Below are 17,878 nucleotides of genomic sequence, written 5' to 3'. Positions count from 1 at the left end.
AAAATTAAAAAAAAAAAGAAAAAATTGTTTCGTGTTGCGATGACATATCTATTTGCGAGAGTTATAAATGCTAGAGATAGTGTGAGTTTAGAGTTAGAGAGATGCACACACACACACACACACACAAGCCACAAGCCACAAGACACAAGACACACACACACACAAACACACACACACACACAAGACACAAGACACGCACGCACACGCACACAAGACAGTCACGAACACACACACACAAACACACACACAAGACAGTCACGAACACACACACACAAAAACACAAAACAACACACACACACACACACACACACACACACACACACACGCACGCACGCGCAGACACACGCAGACACGCAAACACACACAGGCACACACGAACACACACACATGCACTACACGTACATGCAGCTGTCCCGAGAGTACGCGGTTGCCCCTCATCTTCACTGTCACGCGCTCATCCAGTGACAGCCGGATCAAGTCCAGCGGCTCCTCAACGCCCTTATCCATGTTGACGCTGTTGTGTGGATCTGGGGGTGCTCTGTGATTTTTGTGGTGTCGCAAACGGCTTGCTCAGGACAACGGCGATGACGGCAGCGGTGTGTGTTGTTGTGTTGTGTGTTGTTGTGGTTGTTGTGATTGGTTGTGGTTCAGTGGCGGCAGCAGTGACACTGGACAGCGACGTGGAACGACATGGGGTAAGTGTGAATGAGTGGGTGCGTACACGCTTGCGTGCATGCGCAGAGATACAGCTCGAGCGACCATCGTTTCTCTTTTCTATGCACTGACGTCATGTCTTCCGCATGGACGTCTCTGTCTCTCCCTTCCTTCAAACCAAACTTGTCACTGCACCGTGCACTGCTTGCCGCACTGCTTGATGCACTGCTTGATGCACTGCTTGATGTACTGCTTGATGCACTGCTTGATGTACTGCTTGCTTGCCGCAGGCGTTGAGCCAGAGCCCGTGTGTGCGAAAGGACCTGATCAACCTCGTGTCGCAGTGCGCGACGCGGAACGAAGGCTTCTTGAAATGCGTGACACGAGGGAACCAAGGGTCCTTGCAGCAATGCGCTTGCTTGCAGCAGCACGAGGAAATGCACGAGTGCCTGGGCGAATGCTGGGACACTGTCCTGAACCTCCTCTGTCAACGCAGCTGGCATCCTCGTGAGTAGCACGGCACGCGCATAACCGTGTATTCCACACCGCCCTCTGCAGCAGTCACAGCTGGCGGTCACATTCTTCTTGTCCGTTCATCGCTCACGAAACACAACACTCATTCGCACGGCCACACACATGCACACACACACACACACACAACACACATGCACACACACACACATGCACACACACACATGCACATACACACAACACACATGCACATACACACAACACACATGCACACACACACGTTTGTAGGTAGCTCAAAGTATCTGGAGTACACTGGGGAGCGCATGGCCTTGGAAGGTATTGATGGTATCTATGTGATCAACCTTCCGCGGCGCCGTGACCGGCTCGCTCGCTTCCTCAACGCATCTCCGTTTGAGACTGGCGACTACCACCTCGTCACGGCCTTTGACGGGCGCGAGCTCACGTGGGACAGCCACCTGCAGCGGCTGTTTGCCAACAACAAGTTCAAGTGGCGGCGTGGCCTTGTTGGGCAGGCCTTGAGCCACTATCTCATCTGGCGACACATTGCAGAGTCCAGGGATGAGTTCCACCTCATTCTCGAGGATGACGTTGTGTTCACGCCCGGCATGGTTGAGCGATGGAACAGCAAGATGCACCACGCATTCCCGCTCGACGCCCAGGTCATCTTCCTTGGCGGCCTGCTGGAGAGCAACAGGGACGCGTATCTCTCCGGCGACGTGGTGAAGCGCGTCTCGCCATACTTCTGTGAACACCTCCCCAACACCTACTTTACACACGACTTTGACCCGAGCATCGAGCCAGGCAAGAAGGACGAGCCCACAAAGGCATTCCATTACAAGCCAGTCGCCTACATCCTCTCCAGCAAGGGCGCAAGGGACCTCGTTGCCTTTGTCAAGCAACACGGCTTTGTTCAAGTGAGACTCCTTGCCTGTGCTGTGTCATGCTGTGTTGTGCTGTGTTGTGTTGTGTTGTGTCGTGTAGTGTTGTTTTGCGCTGTGTTGTGGTCTCTTCTGTTGTGTTGCATCATGTCATGCTGCACTTCTACGCCTGGCAAATGCAACGCATGATCCTCACCACTCAATCTCCCACCCATCCCCTTTTCCCTCCTGCGTACATTTGTATGTGCACAGCCTGTTGGAGTGATGCTGATGAAGCTGATGCGCCAGTGGGAGCACGTGTATGCCACGTTCCCCCTCATCGCTGCCGAGGACAACGCCAATCCCGCCTTTGTCGGCGGCGTCGACTCGGATATACAGTTTGACCTCCACCCAATCTCCAATGTGTCCCACCCTCAGCAGCAACAGCAGCAACAGCAGCAACAGCAGCAACAGCAACAACAGCAGCAGCAACAACAGCAGCAGTACAACACTGGCTCATCACATTCTCCTTTGCCATCTCCATCCGCTACGAGCACCACTTCGCACCAGTCTGCGGTGCAGTCACCACCACCTACATTTTCCCATTCTCTGCCACACAGCAGCAGACACAGCAGCAGCAGCAGCAGCGCGGCGTCTTCATCGCACATGGTGCACAGCACTGCTGCTAGCAGTCCTATTCCCGCGTCATTCTCCCGCTTCCACACACCAGCAGCCAGCATGCCCACGACAGCAACAGCGACAGCGACAGCAGTGGAAAGCAGCAGCAGTCGGTGGGCCGGTGCTTCTTCCTCTGTTGCTGCGTCACCAGAGCCGTCGCCACTGCCAGCACAGCCTGTGCACGCACACCCGCACCACGCAAGCGCACCACGCGATGAGCCAGCGATGGAGCATGAGACGCCCCAATACAATGCCGGTGGTGGTGGTCGTCGTCTTGGCAATGCAACACTCGAGGAATCTGCATATGCATTTGGTGCTCTCACCATGCCCGTGGCTGTGATCAACCTCCCCTCCAGCCACGACAGGCTCGCTCGCTTTGCTGCAGTCGCCAGCGCGGTGTGTGAATGTGTGAATGTGTGATTGTGTGATTGTGTGAATGTGTGCGCTTGTTGAGAGGTTGGCATTGCAGGTGCAGGGTGTGGCTGCTGTGTGTATTAGCTGCTGCTGGTGACACTGTATCTCCTCCTTATGCAGTTCCAACTCACACATCTTGGTGCACTGTGTTCTTAGGCTGGCCTGCCATTCTTCGTGTATGAGGCGACAGATGGACGCGACCTGTCGTACGATCGCCTGCTCGACCGCAGCCTCATCTCAGGTGCAGTTGCACGCTGCCCTGTTTCGAGCACACCGTGACATGCGATGCACACGGCATTTTCCTTGCGTGAAATTTATGTTCATATCACACACACACATACACACACACATACATACATACACATACACACACACACACACACACGCAACATGCGCACGTTGGCAGACGTGGTTCCACGGGAGCGGTTGGGCACGGTTGCGCAGGCGCTGTCGCACTTGCTGCTCATGGAGAAACTTGTCAAGACGACGTTTGAGGCCGGCATTATCTTCGAGGACGACGCAAGCTTCAACGGCAACTTGCCGCTCGCGCTGTCGCAGCTGCTGGCGATGGCGCCGGAGGACTGGGACCTCATCTCCCTGGCGTGCGATCCAGACACATGTGCACATGGGGAGAAGGTGTCTGACTGGTTCTTCAGGCCAACGCCAGAGGTGCGTGTGTCTTTATGTGCGTGTGTTTTTGAGAGGTGCGACATGGATGTGATACAAATGATGCATGAACGCGTGTTTTTCCTTTGCCATGATCCTGTGCAGAGTCCATGCTCACATTGATGCACACACACATGCACATACACACACACACACATGCACACACATGCAGTGCGAGGTTGGCTCTGTTGGGTATGCGGTGAAGAGGAAGACGGCCATGGAAATGATCCAAGATCTCATTCCCGTCAGCGCCCGCATCAGCGATTCGTTCTCCAGCCCGCTGTTCCTGGCCAACTACAACGTGTATTGCTTGGAGCCGCGCGTTGTCGTGCAGCAAAACCTCAGGCCAGACAGGTGTGTGACGGCGGCAAGCGCTTGGTTTTGATACTTGAGGAACATGAGCGCTCCAATGTGTGTGTGTGTGTGCGTGTGCGTGTGCGTGTGCGTGTGCGTGTGCGTGTGCGTGTGCGTGTGCGTGTGCGTGTGCGTGCGTTGTCTCCTTTGTTTGTCAGACCATGCACTCACACACACACTCACGCTCGCTTTCACACACACACACACATGCAAACAGGAGACTGCGCGACGCTGCTTGAGACGTGATACGCAAAAGGAAGGAAGGAGGGGGAGGAGGAGTTAACCGTGCCTTTTATAGTTGGAGAAACGGACGACGTTCAAAGCTCTTATGTACAGGTCAAAACACACGCGCGAACCAAATCAATCAAAGAGGGAAATGAAAGCAAGCAAGCGAGCTTACACACAGTGCAGCACAACCACAATAACACATTCTCGCACACAGTTGCGACATCGCTCGTTTTCGACACACACACACACACATACACACACATACAAACACACATACAAACACACAGGCACACACACACACACACACACACACACACACACACACACACAAACGCACGTGTGCATGGCCTATTGGACACGGGAGAGGAAAGGAAAGACGGCACCGAGGACAAAAGCAACAAACTCGTCCATGCGCGACACGTGGTTTGGCGAGCGGCAAAACTCAAGCACAATGTCAGTCGAGTGCGCATACACCATGTAGTTCTTGAGCTTCTTGCTGTCCTCCAGCGACTTGATCAGCTCCTTGGACACCTTGGATGGCTTGGGCGTGCCGCGTGTGCCGTCGTCAAAGCGAAGCTGCTCCTTTTGCGTCAGCAGGCACGAGGCAAACGCAGCCAAGTACCGTGCGCCAATGCGCACGTCGTAGGGCAGCTGCGTCTCCTGCACAAGCAACTTCATCCAGTGGAAGTCCCTGTCTGTAGCAGCCTGCTGCAGCATGCCAAGCACTGTGCTCAGAGCCGCCTGCACAACACTCGTGTTCCCACCACACTGCACAAGGTGCGCACACAGGCTGAGGGCGCGGCACCACAGCAGCACGGCCTTCTGCGGCGAGGCAAACGTGGTGGGGTCAAGCTGTGTGATCCATGACAAGAGCGCGGTCAGCAGCTGCTCCTCCTGGTCCACAGACGTCAGGCCCGAGATGCAGCGGAGAAGATAGACGTACAGGACATACACGCAGCGGCGCGTGCACGCCGCCTTGACAAACTCCGCCTCCACCAGCGACGGCACTTGGAAGTGCTCAAGCACCGTCGCCCAGTACAGCTGCCCGTTCTGTGCAAACGCATCGCAGGAGAGAAACGCACTGATGGCCGCCTCCATCACCTCGCATGCCGTGCCGTAGTCCGCAAGCGTCGCCACAGCCGCAGACAGCAGGGACAAGCACATGCTCGGGTTGGCCTGCAGAAAGGCGCGCACGGCCTCGTCCATGAGCGGCTGCTGCTCGGGGGATAGGTGGTTCCAGATGGCCAGTGCCTTGCGAAGCGCCGTGTCGATGATGCGCACGAGGGAGACGCGTTCGCCGGGGAAGCCGATGCAGTCGTCAAGCAGCGCAACCACCAGCGTCTGCAGGTCGTCGGGGCGCGCCGTGGAGATGCTGCGGATGCCAAAGTTGGTGCGCGCAGCAATCACCAGGATAGTGCGGTTCACTCGCTGCTGGAACGTAAAGTGCGTGGGCAGTCGCGAGGGTGTTGGCGAGTCCATGCCAGCGGCGCGGCGCAACAGCTTCAGGCTCGACGTCGTCTGGCGCGAGTGGCAATGGGGTCAGGGTACATCGGCGAGAACATGTGTGTGTGTGTGTGTGAGTGAGTAAATATCATTGGTGTCAGTGAGTTTCGGTGTGTGATTAAGTGTGTGTGCGTGTACGTGTGTGTGTGTGTGTGTACGTGTGTGTGTGTACGTGTGTGTGTGTGTGTGTGTGTGTGGGCAAGGAATAGAACATAGAAAAAAGCAAGGGGCGTGAGCTGATCACCAATCACAACACCACGTCTCATCCAACAACACCACAACTCGCCCAACAGGAGCCTCACCGCGGAAGCAAAGTTGAAGACGCCCTCGGGAGCGCAGCGCTCGTCGACCTGCTGCACGAGCTCTTGAAACGCGTCGTCAGAGACGAGGGCCGGGTCAAACGGCAGCGATAAGATGTGCTCGACAGTGTCACGGTGGTCCACAGCAATGGACGGTGCGTTGATGACGCCGCAGAAAATGTCCAGCACGCGGCGCCCTTGCTCCTGCGCAGAGGCGAGGTCACGGCCAGCAAGCTGCTGCAGCGACACCAGGCACTGCGCCCACGACAGCTTGGTGCTGAGGTGCGCAAGGAAGATGGCGCATTCCTCGGGAGCGCCTCTGACGAGTGACAGCAGCTCGTCCAAGCGGGAAGCAGGCATGGAAAGCATTGCCCAGTCAATGCGCAACAGTTCCGTGTGCACGGGACGAAGCACGTGTGGACACGCCTGCTGCGCAAACTCGCGCATGTACCACGACCACAGCTTCTCCAACCGATGGTCAGCGCCCCCGCGGCTGAGCCCCTCGTGCATGAAGGCGCCAACGGCAAACTGGACCACCACGCCGGCCGCCGTCTCCTGCATGCTGAACGGCTGGAAGGGCGCGCTCTGGGGATCCCGGGCACCCCGCGCACCGATACGCGAGGACAACCACGGCGCCACCAGCGACAGCAGCAGCTGGTGGTTCTCCTCCACATCTGTTTGCGGGTCGCGCGCAAGGCGATCCCACATGTGTTGGAGAAATGCGCAGAGCGGGTCGGCGTATGGCGCCCACTTGGCCAGCAGCGGGCCCGAGGAGCGACGGAGCTCAAGGCAGCGGCTGGCAAAGTAATGCAGCGTTTCGCGGCACTGAAACACGTTGAGGGCGCGGCCCGTCGCGTTGATGGCGGCCACAATGCCGGCAACGGCAGTCCACGTGGATGCCTCCATGCACTGCTCGGACGATAGCGTGATCATGGCGTCAAACACGTCGTTGTACAGGCGTGGGAACTTGTGGCGCAGGCACACCAGCAAGTTGCTTTCGTGCGCCGCATATGCGCTCTTGCCACCCGTCGTGAGCGTTCTCCTGCTGCCTTGCTCCGCCTCATCCGCCGGGCTGGCGCGGTGCCCGGACGAAGAGGACGTGCTGGCACGCGACCACGTTTCCTTGAACACGTGCGCGAGCGCAGTGACAAACTGGCGGCCGTCCTCAAGCATCGCCTCCTCTGCGGAGAGGTAGCGGTCGACGTCAAACCGGCCCAGCAGCTGCGCCACAAACTCGCCGTTGTCCGGCGTCAGGTTCCGGCTGATGTTCTCGTACGCGCTGACAAAGAGGTGGCGTGCGGTGTTGGGGCAGAAGATGGGCAGGAGGCGGCTGGCCTGTGCAGGGAACTGGAACAGCAGGTCAGCCAGCAGCAGCACACTGCGTTGGTCGTGCTGCACAATGCCGTTGCCGAGGGCATCAAAGCACTCGTTGAGGATGTTGTACGCGGGGTAATAGTTGGCGTTCATCATCTCGTAGTCGTCCAGCGTGCGAATGAGCGCAACGAAGAATTCGGAAGCGCAATCCCACACGTCTGCGTGCTCTGCGTCCTGTAAGCGGCGCAAATCCAGCACAGCCTGTCGTATTCTCATCGCAGCCGTGCAGATGCTCTCTGGCACGCGCGGGCCTGTGTGTGTGTGTGTGTGTGTGTGTGTGTGTGTGCAGTCGTGTGAGTTTGTGTGCGGCGGGGGGGGGGGGAGGGGAGGATAGTATGTGTGTGTGTGTGCACTTATGATGCTCGCAAACACCGTATTGCATACGCACGCAAATGTCGCCACACACACACATGCTCATGCGCACGCGCGCATGCACACACACACACACAACGTACTGTTGAGGATCTGGGCTTGCTCGTTGCGCGTCGCTTCAATGAGGTGCAGGACCTCCGGCACCTGCTGTGCGCGGCGCTGACGAATAACAATGACAGCCGGGCGAACACAGCCCTCCCTTCGGTTGCAAGGAACGCGTCGCTCAAGCACGGAATCGACGTTGACATACAGTAGTTTCACCTGGTCCACAAACTGCTCATCAAGCTCGGTGAGACGGCTCAGCTGCTGGTGGTGGGTGGTCGCTGCGGCAGAAACGGCAGCAAAGTCCGTCTTGATCGCCTCCATAAAGCGCTGTGGGTGGAGCGAGTCTGTTGTGAACAGTTGTGGGTTGGATGGCGGCTCCATGTGCAGACGTTCCTTGCCCAGCTTATCGCACTCCGTCTTGAAGTCGTCTGAGAAGCGGCTGAGCTGCGTGTTGTGTCGGACGGGCCGGCGTCGTCGTGAGTCTGCGTATTGCGACACGAGACCAAGGCGACCGCTCTTGAGAAGTGTTGTCTCAACGCGAGCTCGCCGCTCGCGAAGCAGCGGGTCCACAAGGTCCAGCCACATGTGCGCCTGGGCCTGGTTGAGGTCGGTGAAATCGATGCGGAACACGTGATCAAGCCGCTCCGGCGCATAATTTGGCGGCACTTCCTGCACGCGCAGCGTTTGGCGCCTCAGTGCGTCGTTGGTCAGCCAGTGGCGACAGGCGGCGTACAATGCATGCAGCTGTCGATGCACGTCCACACACGACGACTCCTGCTGATCGTGCGACTGCTGGTGCTGCTGCCCTGTCTGCTGCTGCTGGTGCTGGTGCTGGTGCTGCGTTGTTGACGATGATGATGTAAGCGATGACGCCGATGCGTGTGTGGACATGGCGTGGTCGTGGTACCGCTGCAGGCGCTCGAGGTGCTCAAGCGCTCGCCGCGTCCAAATGTGGTGCTCGCCCTCCAGCAACGCGCCCCCAAACACAAGCGACCCGTTGTTGTCCTGAGCCAGACAGCGCACATGCAAGTGTACATCAGTGTGTGTGTGTGTGTGTGTGTGTGTGTGTGTGTGTGTGTGTGTGTGTGTGTGTGTGTGTGTGTGTGTTGGTGTCAAACCGTGAGCACGCGCGAGTGTTGCGGTAAAACAGTTGGCGCAACAACTTAAACAACAACAACTTAAACAACTTCAACTACAACTTAAACAACAACAACAACTACAACTTAAACAACAACAACTACTACAACTTAAACAACAACCGCCTGTCCATCCTCTGCAGGACACAAAAGACAACGCAGGACTGTCGCAAAGCAGCGGAAGCAAACGGTGCCTCACATAAGCGTGGCTGAAGTAGAGGGCGAAGAACATCTGCATGTAGACAATGTTGAGCGGATGCGTCGGCGGGAGATGGCAGGCGTAGTGAAGAAAGCGAACAATGCACAGGTGGTCAAACTGCATCTTGGTTTCCTTCAGCACGGTAGCTGGTCGCTTGCGTGTTGCCTGTAGTCTGCGCCCAAACGCCATCCACGCGCTGTGCTGCTCCTTCATGTCGATGTACAGCGCAAAAAACGTCAGGAACGGCGTCTGCACATCTGCCGCACCTGACAAGCACCGTCAATACAACAAAAACGAAGTTGGAAGAGGGGGAGTTGTGTGAGAACGAGTACAACCCGAAAGGAAGGCAAACACTGAGTGCGGCAGTAGCATTTAACACACACACACACACACTCACTCACTCACACACGCACACACACACACAGAGTTGTTTACGCACCGCCCAAGTTTTCCTCTGCAACGGAGGCGAGAGAGGTGATGCCTTGACCGAGGAGAAACGTCTTGACTGTGCTGAAGATGGACTTTGGTTGGCGTTGCACCGCATGTGCGTACGCCTGCAGTCGTTCGTGCAGCAGAACCTGAAAGCCAGCACAAGCAGCGTCGTTGTTGATGTCAATGGGAGGGGCGGGGATTCGGTCGTGCAGACGTGCGCAGAGGTGAGTATGTGTTCGCACAAACAGCGGCTGAACGAATGCAAGCTTCAGTTCCACGCAAGAGAGACAGATGCTTCGCAGCTGCATCAGAAGGCATGTTGACACACGAGAGGCCAGACCCAAGGCACAGAGGTTGGATGGAGCTCACATGGATCATTGGGAGGGAGTGGGGAATGGTGCACACGGCTTCGAGCACAGCGTCCACGGCTTTTCGCATGGCCATGTTGGTTGGCCACATGCAGTCAGACGTCAGGCACCGCAGCCAGTACTCTGATGGATGGCGCGGTGGGGGGAGGTTGTGCGTGTGTGCGTGTGTGCGTGTGCATGCGTGTGCGTGCGTGCGTGTGTGCGTGTGCGTGCGTGCGTGTGTGCGTGTGCGTGCGTGCGTGTGTGTAAATGAGCAACAGCGCAGCAGACGAACGAGCAAGAAGGCGAAACATAATCATCAGAACAACAACAACAACAACAACAACAACAACAACAACAACAACAACAACAACAACAACAACAACAACAACAACAACAACAACAACAACAACAACAACAACAACACACACACACACAAACACACGGCACAAGACACTCACTTGCGATGGCGATGCCTGGGCTCGTGTGCTGGGCCTCTGCTGTTGCCCTGTACGAGGACGTGTCCAGCCAGTGGATGAAGCTCTTCTGCGCATGCCACACGCTGTGCTGCAGCAGCGGCAGCGCGGCGTCGCCAAGCTCCGTCACGGCGCGCACGACAACGTCATTCACCTCTGCCCGGCGTGCGGTGACGACAGAGGGGTTGAAGGCGAGCAGCGGCATGGCAATCTGCATGATGGCATTGACGGCAGCCTCTGGTTTGTGTCGCTCGAGCAGGAAGCGAAGATCGTTGATGCCCATCGCAGCAAACGCGTCGAAGCTCTTGCTTGCCTCCGTCATGAACAGGCGGAGGTACGAGCACACGGGGAAGTCGGCCTGCTGGTCGCGAAGAATGGAGAGGCGCGGGTGCGATGCAAGCGGATACACGACGCTGCTGCGCAAGTGGAGACGCAGCACAACATCCCAGTACATGTCCGCCAATGCACGGTGGGGCGAGTGCGCCTGACCACCGGGGTCTGGTGTTGGTTGTGAAACAGTAGCGGGGCAGTGAGTAAAAAGGTTTGTGTGTTTTGTGTTGTTTTGTGTGTTTGTGCTGTGGCCTGTACGGTATTGTGGCGTGTGTTGCGTGTCTGCACTGCGGTGTATGATGTGATGTACGTGTGTGTGATATGCTGTCTGTGTGATCGGAGTGATATTGCTCTCTCTTCCTCTCTGTCTGTCTCTCTCTCTCTCTCTGTCTCTGTCTCCCTGTCTCTCTCTGCCTCCCTCTCTCTCGGCCTCTGTGCTCATACGCTGGCGTGCGACGGCCTTGTGCTGTGCGATGGCGGAGGCGAGGATGAGAGCAATCTCACGCTGAACCTCAACGGGAATGAGAAGATCGTCCCCGTTCCTGGTGGCGCGATACGTGCAGCGGCGTGAGAAGCAGCAATGTGGACGGGACACAGCGCAACAACAAGCAGAGCTGTCAAGGCATCGTTCACTCGCTGTAAAGAAATCATTCGCACACAACACACAAAATATACACACACACAAAACACACACGCTGACATGAAACACCAAGACCACAGAGGTACAAACACACACACACACACAATGACCTCTTCTCCCTTCACTCCACCTTCCTCAAGATTACGCTGTCACACCTGGAGGAGATGTCTGCTGCCGTTGTGTTGAACTGCATGTGGGTAAGCAGCCGCTCTGCAAGATCAGCCTGCAGCGTACCCGGCTCCATGGTTGTCCACGACTTGAGAATGGCCAGGTCGTTTCGCGTCGGCACCCACCCGTCGTACCGAAGCGACGTCACCGCCTTGATGCACGCCTACACGCCGCGAGCACCACAACAGTAGCACAGTGTGAGTGAGTGTGAGTGTGCGTGTGAGCGCAGATACGGAGGTTGGATGAATAAATGGAGGGATGAGTTGGCGGTGGACAAAACACGGGCACGTGAGTGCATGTGTGTGTGTGTGTGTGTGTGTGTTTGCCTTTGAAAGGGTTACCTTGCCGATGGAATCAGCAAACGAGTTTGTGGCGTTGAGAATGACAGAGACGGTGGTTGGGTGGGCGGCGGAAATGGTTTCCAGAGCATCACAGCCGTGACGAACACACGCGTGTCGACTCGTGTGGCTGAAAAAAATATGCATCAGACGGAGACAGGGAGATGCGTGTGAACGGAAGTGAACGTATGCAACACAGCAGAGGGCAAGGCGAAGGGCCATCGCCATGAACACAAACGAGCAGTGCTGTGAAACCTGGGTGCACGGGTGTGAGCTTGCATGCAGTGGGTGTGCGTGTGCGAGGGTGCATGCAATACGCATGCACGTGCGCATGCAAGCATACATGTGATAGGCAGCGCACCAGACAAAGGAGAAGTAGAAGATTTCTTCGGCGACGGCGCAGACGAACTTCAACTCCGCATCTGCATCATCCCCGTGGAGCTAAACAGAAGGCAAGGAGGAGGAGGAGGAGGAGGAGGAGGTGGTGGTGGTGGTGGTGGAGGAGCAAAGGAGTGTGCATGGAGTGAGGAGAGCGCACGTGCTCGCGTGCGCGCGTATATGTGTATGTGTGGGTGTGTACATGTGTGCGTGTGCATGTGAAACAGGTTTATGCCATTGTGCTGTGTATAAGTGTTCGTGCCTTCCGTGATGCCGCCATGGACGCGAGCAAGCTGAAGAGGAACTGCCCGCTGGCCGGGTTGTCCTGGAGGCGGCGACCAAAGCTGTGAAAGCGATGCGCATATGTGTGAGAGCATGTGTGAGTAAGGGTTGCGCGACACGTGAGAGGGAGCGCGCGCGTGTGTGCGAGCGTAGGGGTGAGCGTTTGGCCAGCACATGGTGGCGGGAAATGTGCTGCAGACGCGGAGGTCAACCGATATGGAGGTGTTGATTGCAATGGTGGTGCTGAACGGCAGAATATGGCAGCAGCAGTAACAAGACGCACTCTTCTCGTTCCTCGACGCGGTTCAGCAGGAAATCACGTTCGGGCACGTTTGAGAACATGAGCTTCCCGCCCTGGTGGTGGGAATGGAGGAAGGTGAGCGACGTCAACAAACACAGACCTGGGTCTGCCTTACATCACATGCAGGGATATGTACAAGCGGATGTGCACACGTACAAACTGACGCAAGCAAGCACATGCATGCGGCATTCAGACAGACAGACAGACAGACAGACAGACAGATAGACAGACAGACAGACACACACACACACACACACACTCAAAGCGCATGCAAGACGGTTGGGCGCACCGTGAGGAGATGGCCAAGGATTCGCCACAGACTGAGCAGACTCAGCGACGCAAAGTCAATGTTGGGCCAGAAGGACCACTCGTTGTGCGTCGATGCTGTTGGAAGTCACCGTGTCAGCGCATGTGCGTGCGTGCGTGCGTGCGTGCGTGCGTGCGTGCGTGCGTGTGTGTGTGTTTGGTGTGAGCGTTGCAGTGCAAAGGGGAAATTGGGCGATTCAATGGTACCAACAGAGAGATGTGCACGCAGGGCAGCGGAGGCAACATACCCTTTTCAAACACAGTGAAGGTTTCGCACAGGATTTGGTCATAATTGGCCTGTAATTGCATCATGAATATGGACACGATGACGAATGAGCTACAGACACGAAAGGAAGTGGAAAAGTGAACACTTAGCGCATTTTTGAGCCGCAACACACCACAGCACACCACAGCACAACACAGCACACCACACCACACCTGGATGTCCTGCATGACGGCTGGGTCGACGGCGGCCTGGCCAACTTGCGCTTTGAGTTCGTTGAGGTATTCCGTGCACAGCCGCGTGCACTGCACACGCACACACACACACACACAGACATGAGAGCGAAAAGTGAGGAAGGATGTATTCGCGCACGAATGCGCACACATGGAAGCAAGAACACCCACATCAGCGTGAGGGGCAACGATTTCAAGCACGAACACACACACACACACACACACTCACACACACACACACACACACACACACACACACACACACACACACACACACACACACACACACTCACACACACACACACGTCTCTATATGCACACAGGTAGGCGTCGTTCAAATGGGGTGGTGGCTCACCGCGAGAATGTTGTGGCCAATGAGCTTTGAGAACGACTTGTGCTGACTGCGCAGGCGATCCGAGTACAATCGACCGAGACTGCGGATGTACACGCGACAAAACGCAAACACCCGCACAACCGCGGCCTCATCGTGTCCGCCTGGCCAGTGTTGAATGTGCAGATGGAGAGTGGGGTGCATGAGGTACTGTGTCAGCAACTACAAGCAAGGGGAATCGAAAGCAGAACCAACATAGCTGGTGCATGAAAATACTCGAGCACCCACCCACACACACACGCGTACATATCCCCCCCTCCACACACCTCTCGACTCGTCGCCGTCAAAGCCGAGGGTGAATGCGAGGATGGTGGCGAGGGGGAACTGTTCCAGGATTGCAAGGCACGCGTCCTCAGACAGAACGTGCGAGCGCTCGTGGGTTGTCATCGTCCCGCCGCCACCGTCTACAATGCACAGCACACAGACGCACACAGACGCACACAATACACACACACGCACAGACACACACACACACACACACGCACAGACACACACACACACACAATACACACACGCAATACACACGACAAGAGTCAGCTGCACAGTTGACATGGAACTGCCCAATGGTTATGAGCGATGCAAGGGTTCACCACGTGCACCGCAGGAGAAACTCACCGCCAACCCACAGCCAGTCCGAGAGAGACTCCTCGCCCTCTGCAGTCGGCGATGAACTGTTGGCACATACACACATGCAGGCACACACACACACACATACACACACACACACACACACACACACACACACACACACACACGCAAACGTGTTGTTTGTAAGTGGATGCGTTCGTGGTGTACGGAAACGCGTGTGATGGCGATACGCATGCAACCACGCAGACACAAAGCAGCAACAATGAGCGTGCTTGCAAGCAAGCAAGTCAATGCGCATGGTTCACTCACAGCTGAACCGCCACGTCATCGTCCACAAACGGCTCTGGATCGCGAAGGAAGTTGTCCAGCATGGCGAGGATGTGGTTGACGGTGTCCTCTGTCCACATGGAGCGGGGCGGAAACATCACCAGCTCAGCAAGGCCTCGTGCCAGGTCGCCAGGCACCCTGGTGGCGAGGAGCACGCCCGGGGGAGAGGGGGAGGGGAAGGATGTGAATGTGGATGGTGAGTCAGAGGAAAGTGAGGGAGCAGGAAATATGAGGGAGTTTGGTTTCAAGAGGCGCACAGAGGTGGCGATGCACGCAGGCAAAGTCAGTGAGAGACACACACGCACATGGATACATGGATACAGCCACACACACACACACACCCACACACATGGATACAGCCACACACACCCACACCCACACACACCCACACACCCACATGGATACAGCCACACACACACACACACACACACACACACACACAAAATAAGGTTGCGCACAGTACGCACCGTGCAATGTGGTTGAGAACATATCGGTGGTCGTGCAGTGTGCCGTACAAAACGAGTGCTGACACCATGCGTCGTGTCCATGATTTCACGTCTTGCGTAAACACATTGTCGCTGTCCACGCACCGCCGCAGAAACGAAAACAGCACGTCCAGACACTGGCATACAGTCACACGTGCGCGTACAATGGCAAGGGTGTGTGTGTGTGTGGTGTGAAGAACAGCGTGAGCGTGGCTGGCCACTGAAAGTATCACATGTGATGATCGACTTAACGACATGAAGATGTGATGTCACAGTGCTGACATAAAGTTGGAGGTTGGGAGGGGAGGGGGGAATGGTGGCACCTTCTGAATGGTGATGGTGTTTTTGCGATGGGTCTCGGAGGTCCACGATGTCAGGAACGCAGGCCTGTCCATTGCACCAATCCCATTCGCGTCCTGAACCAACAACAGCGTCTGCACGCAGAGGTGTGTGTGTGTGTGTGTGTGTGTGTGTGTGTGTGTGTGTGTGTGTGTGTGTGTGTGTGTGTGTGTGTGTGTGAGGCAGAGGCGGACGTGGAAATGAGCAGAAGATCTGTCTCAAGAACTAAAAAGACAGCGCGTGAAGCGGAAATTGCACAAACATAAATACACACACACACAGACAAACAGTGCACACACAAAGACAAAGACAAAGAAAAATGGTGTGCAGGCGAGTGCCAGGGCTTACGTTTTCGATGTAGTCGTCCACTTTGGAGCGCGACATGTGTGCGGAGAACTGACTTTCAACAACGTTTTCAAACGCAATCTTACGCAGTCGCTCCAGGCTTTCTTTCAAGTCCTGCACGTACTCGCTCTGAAACACGGCAACCTGGAAGCGCTCACGTGCCGCCACGCTTCGGTTATCGCCGCACCGCCCGTACTCCGTTCGCTCCACCGTGTCCACATCCCACACGCTGGTGGACGCGCGCTCAATGTGTGCAAGGGCATCCTCACTCATCTGCAGGGCGCCGCGCACAGCCTGCCTGGCCATGGCGTAGCGTTGCAGCAGCGTGTGCAGCGGGTGGTCGCGGTGGCTGCCCCCATATGTGACGAAGTTCTGCAGAAACTCTTCGTTCTGCATCAGGTACATGTTGCCGGTAAAGTGGTCGAGGGCCTGTGCGGGCACGGCTGGCGTGTCAACAAAGCCCGCAGAGGCGTGCACTGATGGCTGCGGAAAGGTGTCTTGCACGATCGGTGGCAGGTCAAGCTCTGCCATCGGTGCCGGCATCTGTACTTGGGACGCCGCTGTGATGATGGCAGGCGCAGCTTCTGCGGCAGCCTCGTGTTGCATCTGTTGTTGTTGTTGTTGTTGTTGTTGTTGTTGTTGTTGTTGCTGTTGTTGTTGTTGTTGCATCTGTTGTTGTTGTTGCATCTGTTGTTGTTGTTGTTGTTGTTGTTGTTGTTGTTGTTGTTGTTGTTGTTGTTGTTGGTGTTGCACGGGACGTGTGGCAAGCGAGCCCGGGGGATGTGCTGGCTTCACGTGTGCTGCGAGCTTTGATGGCTCCTGCTGTGCTGTCTCTGGTTGCTGCGTGCTGTCTTCAGCTTTGTGAGTTGCAGCTGGCTCCGTGTCCGTGTCGGCAGCATCGTGGCTTGCTCCCACTACCTCATCCGGCACCTGATCCTCCTCTCCCTCCTCCTCTCCCTCCGCCTCCCCCTGCTCTGCTTCTTCTTCGTCATGCAGCTGGTCCTGCTGTGCGGAAGGTTCGGTGCCAACCTCTTTTGCAGCAGGTGTTTCGCCGCCCACACCGTCGCCAGCGGGTGTGTCCTTGGCGGCGTGTGACGATGCGTCATGCTGTGTGTCGTCACCTCCGTCTTCCACCGTTGCTGCCTCCTCTTGGTCATCATCACGTTCTTTGTACTTTGGCAGCTTCTCCACATCGATTGGCGTGGGAATGGGCCCTTCCACCTGCAAGCGAGGGAGGGATCACGACAACGTCAATGTCAGCGTCAACCAGCGTCAACGCACGCGACGACCAAGGATCAATCAGCACGCGCTCACAACAACAGCAATCAACACGAGCGGTCAACAAGACAAGCAACCAGCGATCAACACACGCTTCGCTCTTTCTGTTTCCACAGCCCGACGAACCTCAGGCTGGCGTTGCTTCTTGTGTTGCTGCTTCTTCTTTTTCCTCTTGTCCTTCTGTTGCTTGCTGGGCTTGGGCGCAACAGCCTCCATGGTTGTGCGTGTGTACGTGTGTCCTTTTGAGAGACAGACAAACAAGTGGTGGTGGTGGTGTGTCGTCGATGTTGAGAATGTCTTGCTTGTTGCTTGCTTGGAGCTGCTTCGCTTCCTTTTTGCCTTTTGTTTGTGTGTATGCCCCACCATCTTGCTTGATGACGCATCGCTACATTTCATGCTG

At 56.3% G+C, this 17,878-nt stretch overlaps 3 protein-coding genes across 3 annotated transcripts in view; 1 reads left to right on the top strand and 2 right to left on the bottom strand.

The window, feature by feature from the left end:
* Window positions 1-538, bottom strand: part of PTSG_01255 (LSM domain-containing protein) — a 2,635-nt gene extending 2,097 nt beyond the window's left edge. Inside the window, exon 1 of the mRNA XM_004997169.1 lies at window positions 403-538. Coding sequence (XP_004997226.1) covers window positions 403-507 — 105 coding nt within the window. The 5' untranslated portion in view covers window positions 508-538. The remainder of the gene's footprint in view (window positions 1-402) is intronic.
* A 3-nt stretch (window positions 539-541) lies between these two features.
* Window positions 542-4,471, top strand: PTSG_01254 (uncharacterized protein). The gene is made up of 8 exons (XM_004997168.1): window positions 542-695; window positions 945-1,161; window positions 1,414-2,060; window positions 2,277-3,077; window positions 3,252-3,336; window positions 3,502-3,764; window positions 3,934-4,115; window positions 4,333-4,471. The coding sequence occupies exons 1-8, from the start codon at window positions 585-587 to the stop codon at window positions 4,352-4,354; spliced, it is 2,328 nt and encodes a 775-aa protein (XP_004997225.1). The 5' UTR covers window positions 542-584; the 3' UTR covers window positions 4,355-4,471.
* PTSG_01253 (uncharacterized protein) lies at window positions 4,399-17,817 on the bottom strand. Its single transcript, XM_004997167.1, has 24 exons — window positions 17,605-17,817; window positions 16,204-17,421; window positions 15,840-15,950; window positions 15,499-15,653; window positions 15,014-15,169; window positions 14,732-14,787; window positions 14,383-14,520; window positions 14,081-14,220; window positions 13,708-13,797; window positions 13,518-13,566; window positions 13,253-13,347; window positions 12,946-13,016; window positions 12,643-12,724; window positions 12,364-12,443; window positions 12,006-12,132; window positions 11,652-11,827; window positions 11,301-11,398; window positions 10,512-11,024; window positions 10,073-10,194; window positions 9,711-9,849; window positions 9,272-9,537; window positions 7,975-8,941; window positions 6,149-7,770; window positions 4,399-5,861 (listed from the first exon to the last, which is right to left on the bottom strand). Exons 1-24 carry the CDS (start codon window positions 17,692-17,694, stop codon window positions 4,692-4,694), a joined length of 7,731 nt encoding a protein of 2,576 aa, XP_004997224.1. The 5' UTR covers window positions 17,695-17,817; the 3' UTR covers window positions 4,399-4,691.
* Window positions 17,818-17,878: the final 61 nt, after the last annotated feature.

Source organism: Salpingoeca rosetta (genome assembly GCF_000188695.1).
Source record: "Salpingoeca rosetta unplaced genomic scaffold supercont1.4, whole genome shotgun sequence".
NCBI classification, from domain to species: Eukaryota; class Choanoflagellata; order Craspedida; family Salpingoecidae; genus Salpingoeca; species Salpingoeca rosetta.
The sequence above is the reverse complement of the archived record's forward strand: the minus strand, read 5'-3'. Positions and strand labels throughout refer to the sequence as shown.

Coding starts and splice junctions, on each gene's coding strand:
- PTSG_01254 (XM_004997168.1), top strand. CDS start 585: ATGACGGCAGCGGTGTGTGTTGTTGTGTTGTGTGTTGTTGTGGTTGTT. Junction 2,061..2,276: donor AGCAACACGGCTTTGTTCAA/GTGAGACTCCTT, acceptor GTATGTGCACAG/CCTGTTGGAGTGATGCTGAT. Junction 3,765..3,933: donor TCTTCAGGCCAACGCCAGAG/GTGCGTGTGTCT, acceptor ACACACATGCAG/TGCGAGGTTGGCTCTGTTGG.
- PTSG_01253 (XM_004997167.1), bottom strand. CDS start 17,694: ATGGAGGCTGTTGCGCCCAAGCCCAGCAAGCAACAGAAGGACAAGAGG. Junction 14,221..14,382: donor TGACGGCGACGAGTCGAGAG/GTGTGTGGAGGG, acceptor AACACTGGCCAG/GCGGACACGATGAGGCCGCG. Junction 11,828..12,005: donor TTGCTGATTCCATCGGCAAG/GTAACCCTTTCA, acceptor CGCGGCGTGTAG/GCGTGCATCAAGGCGGTGAC.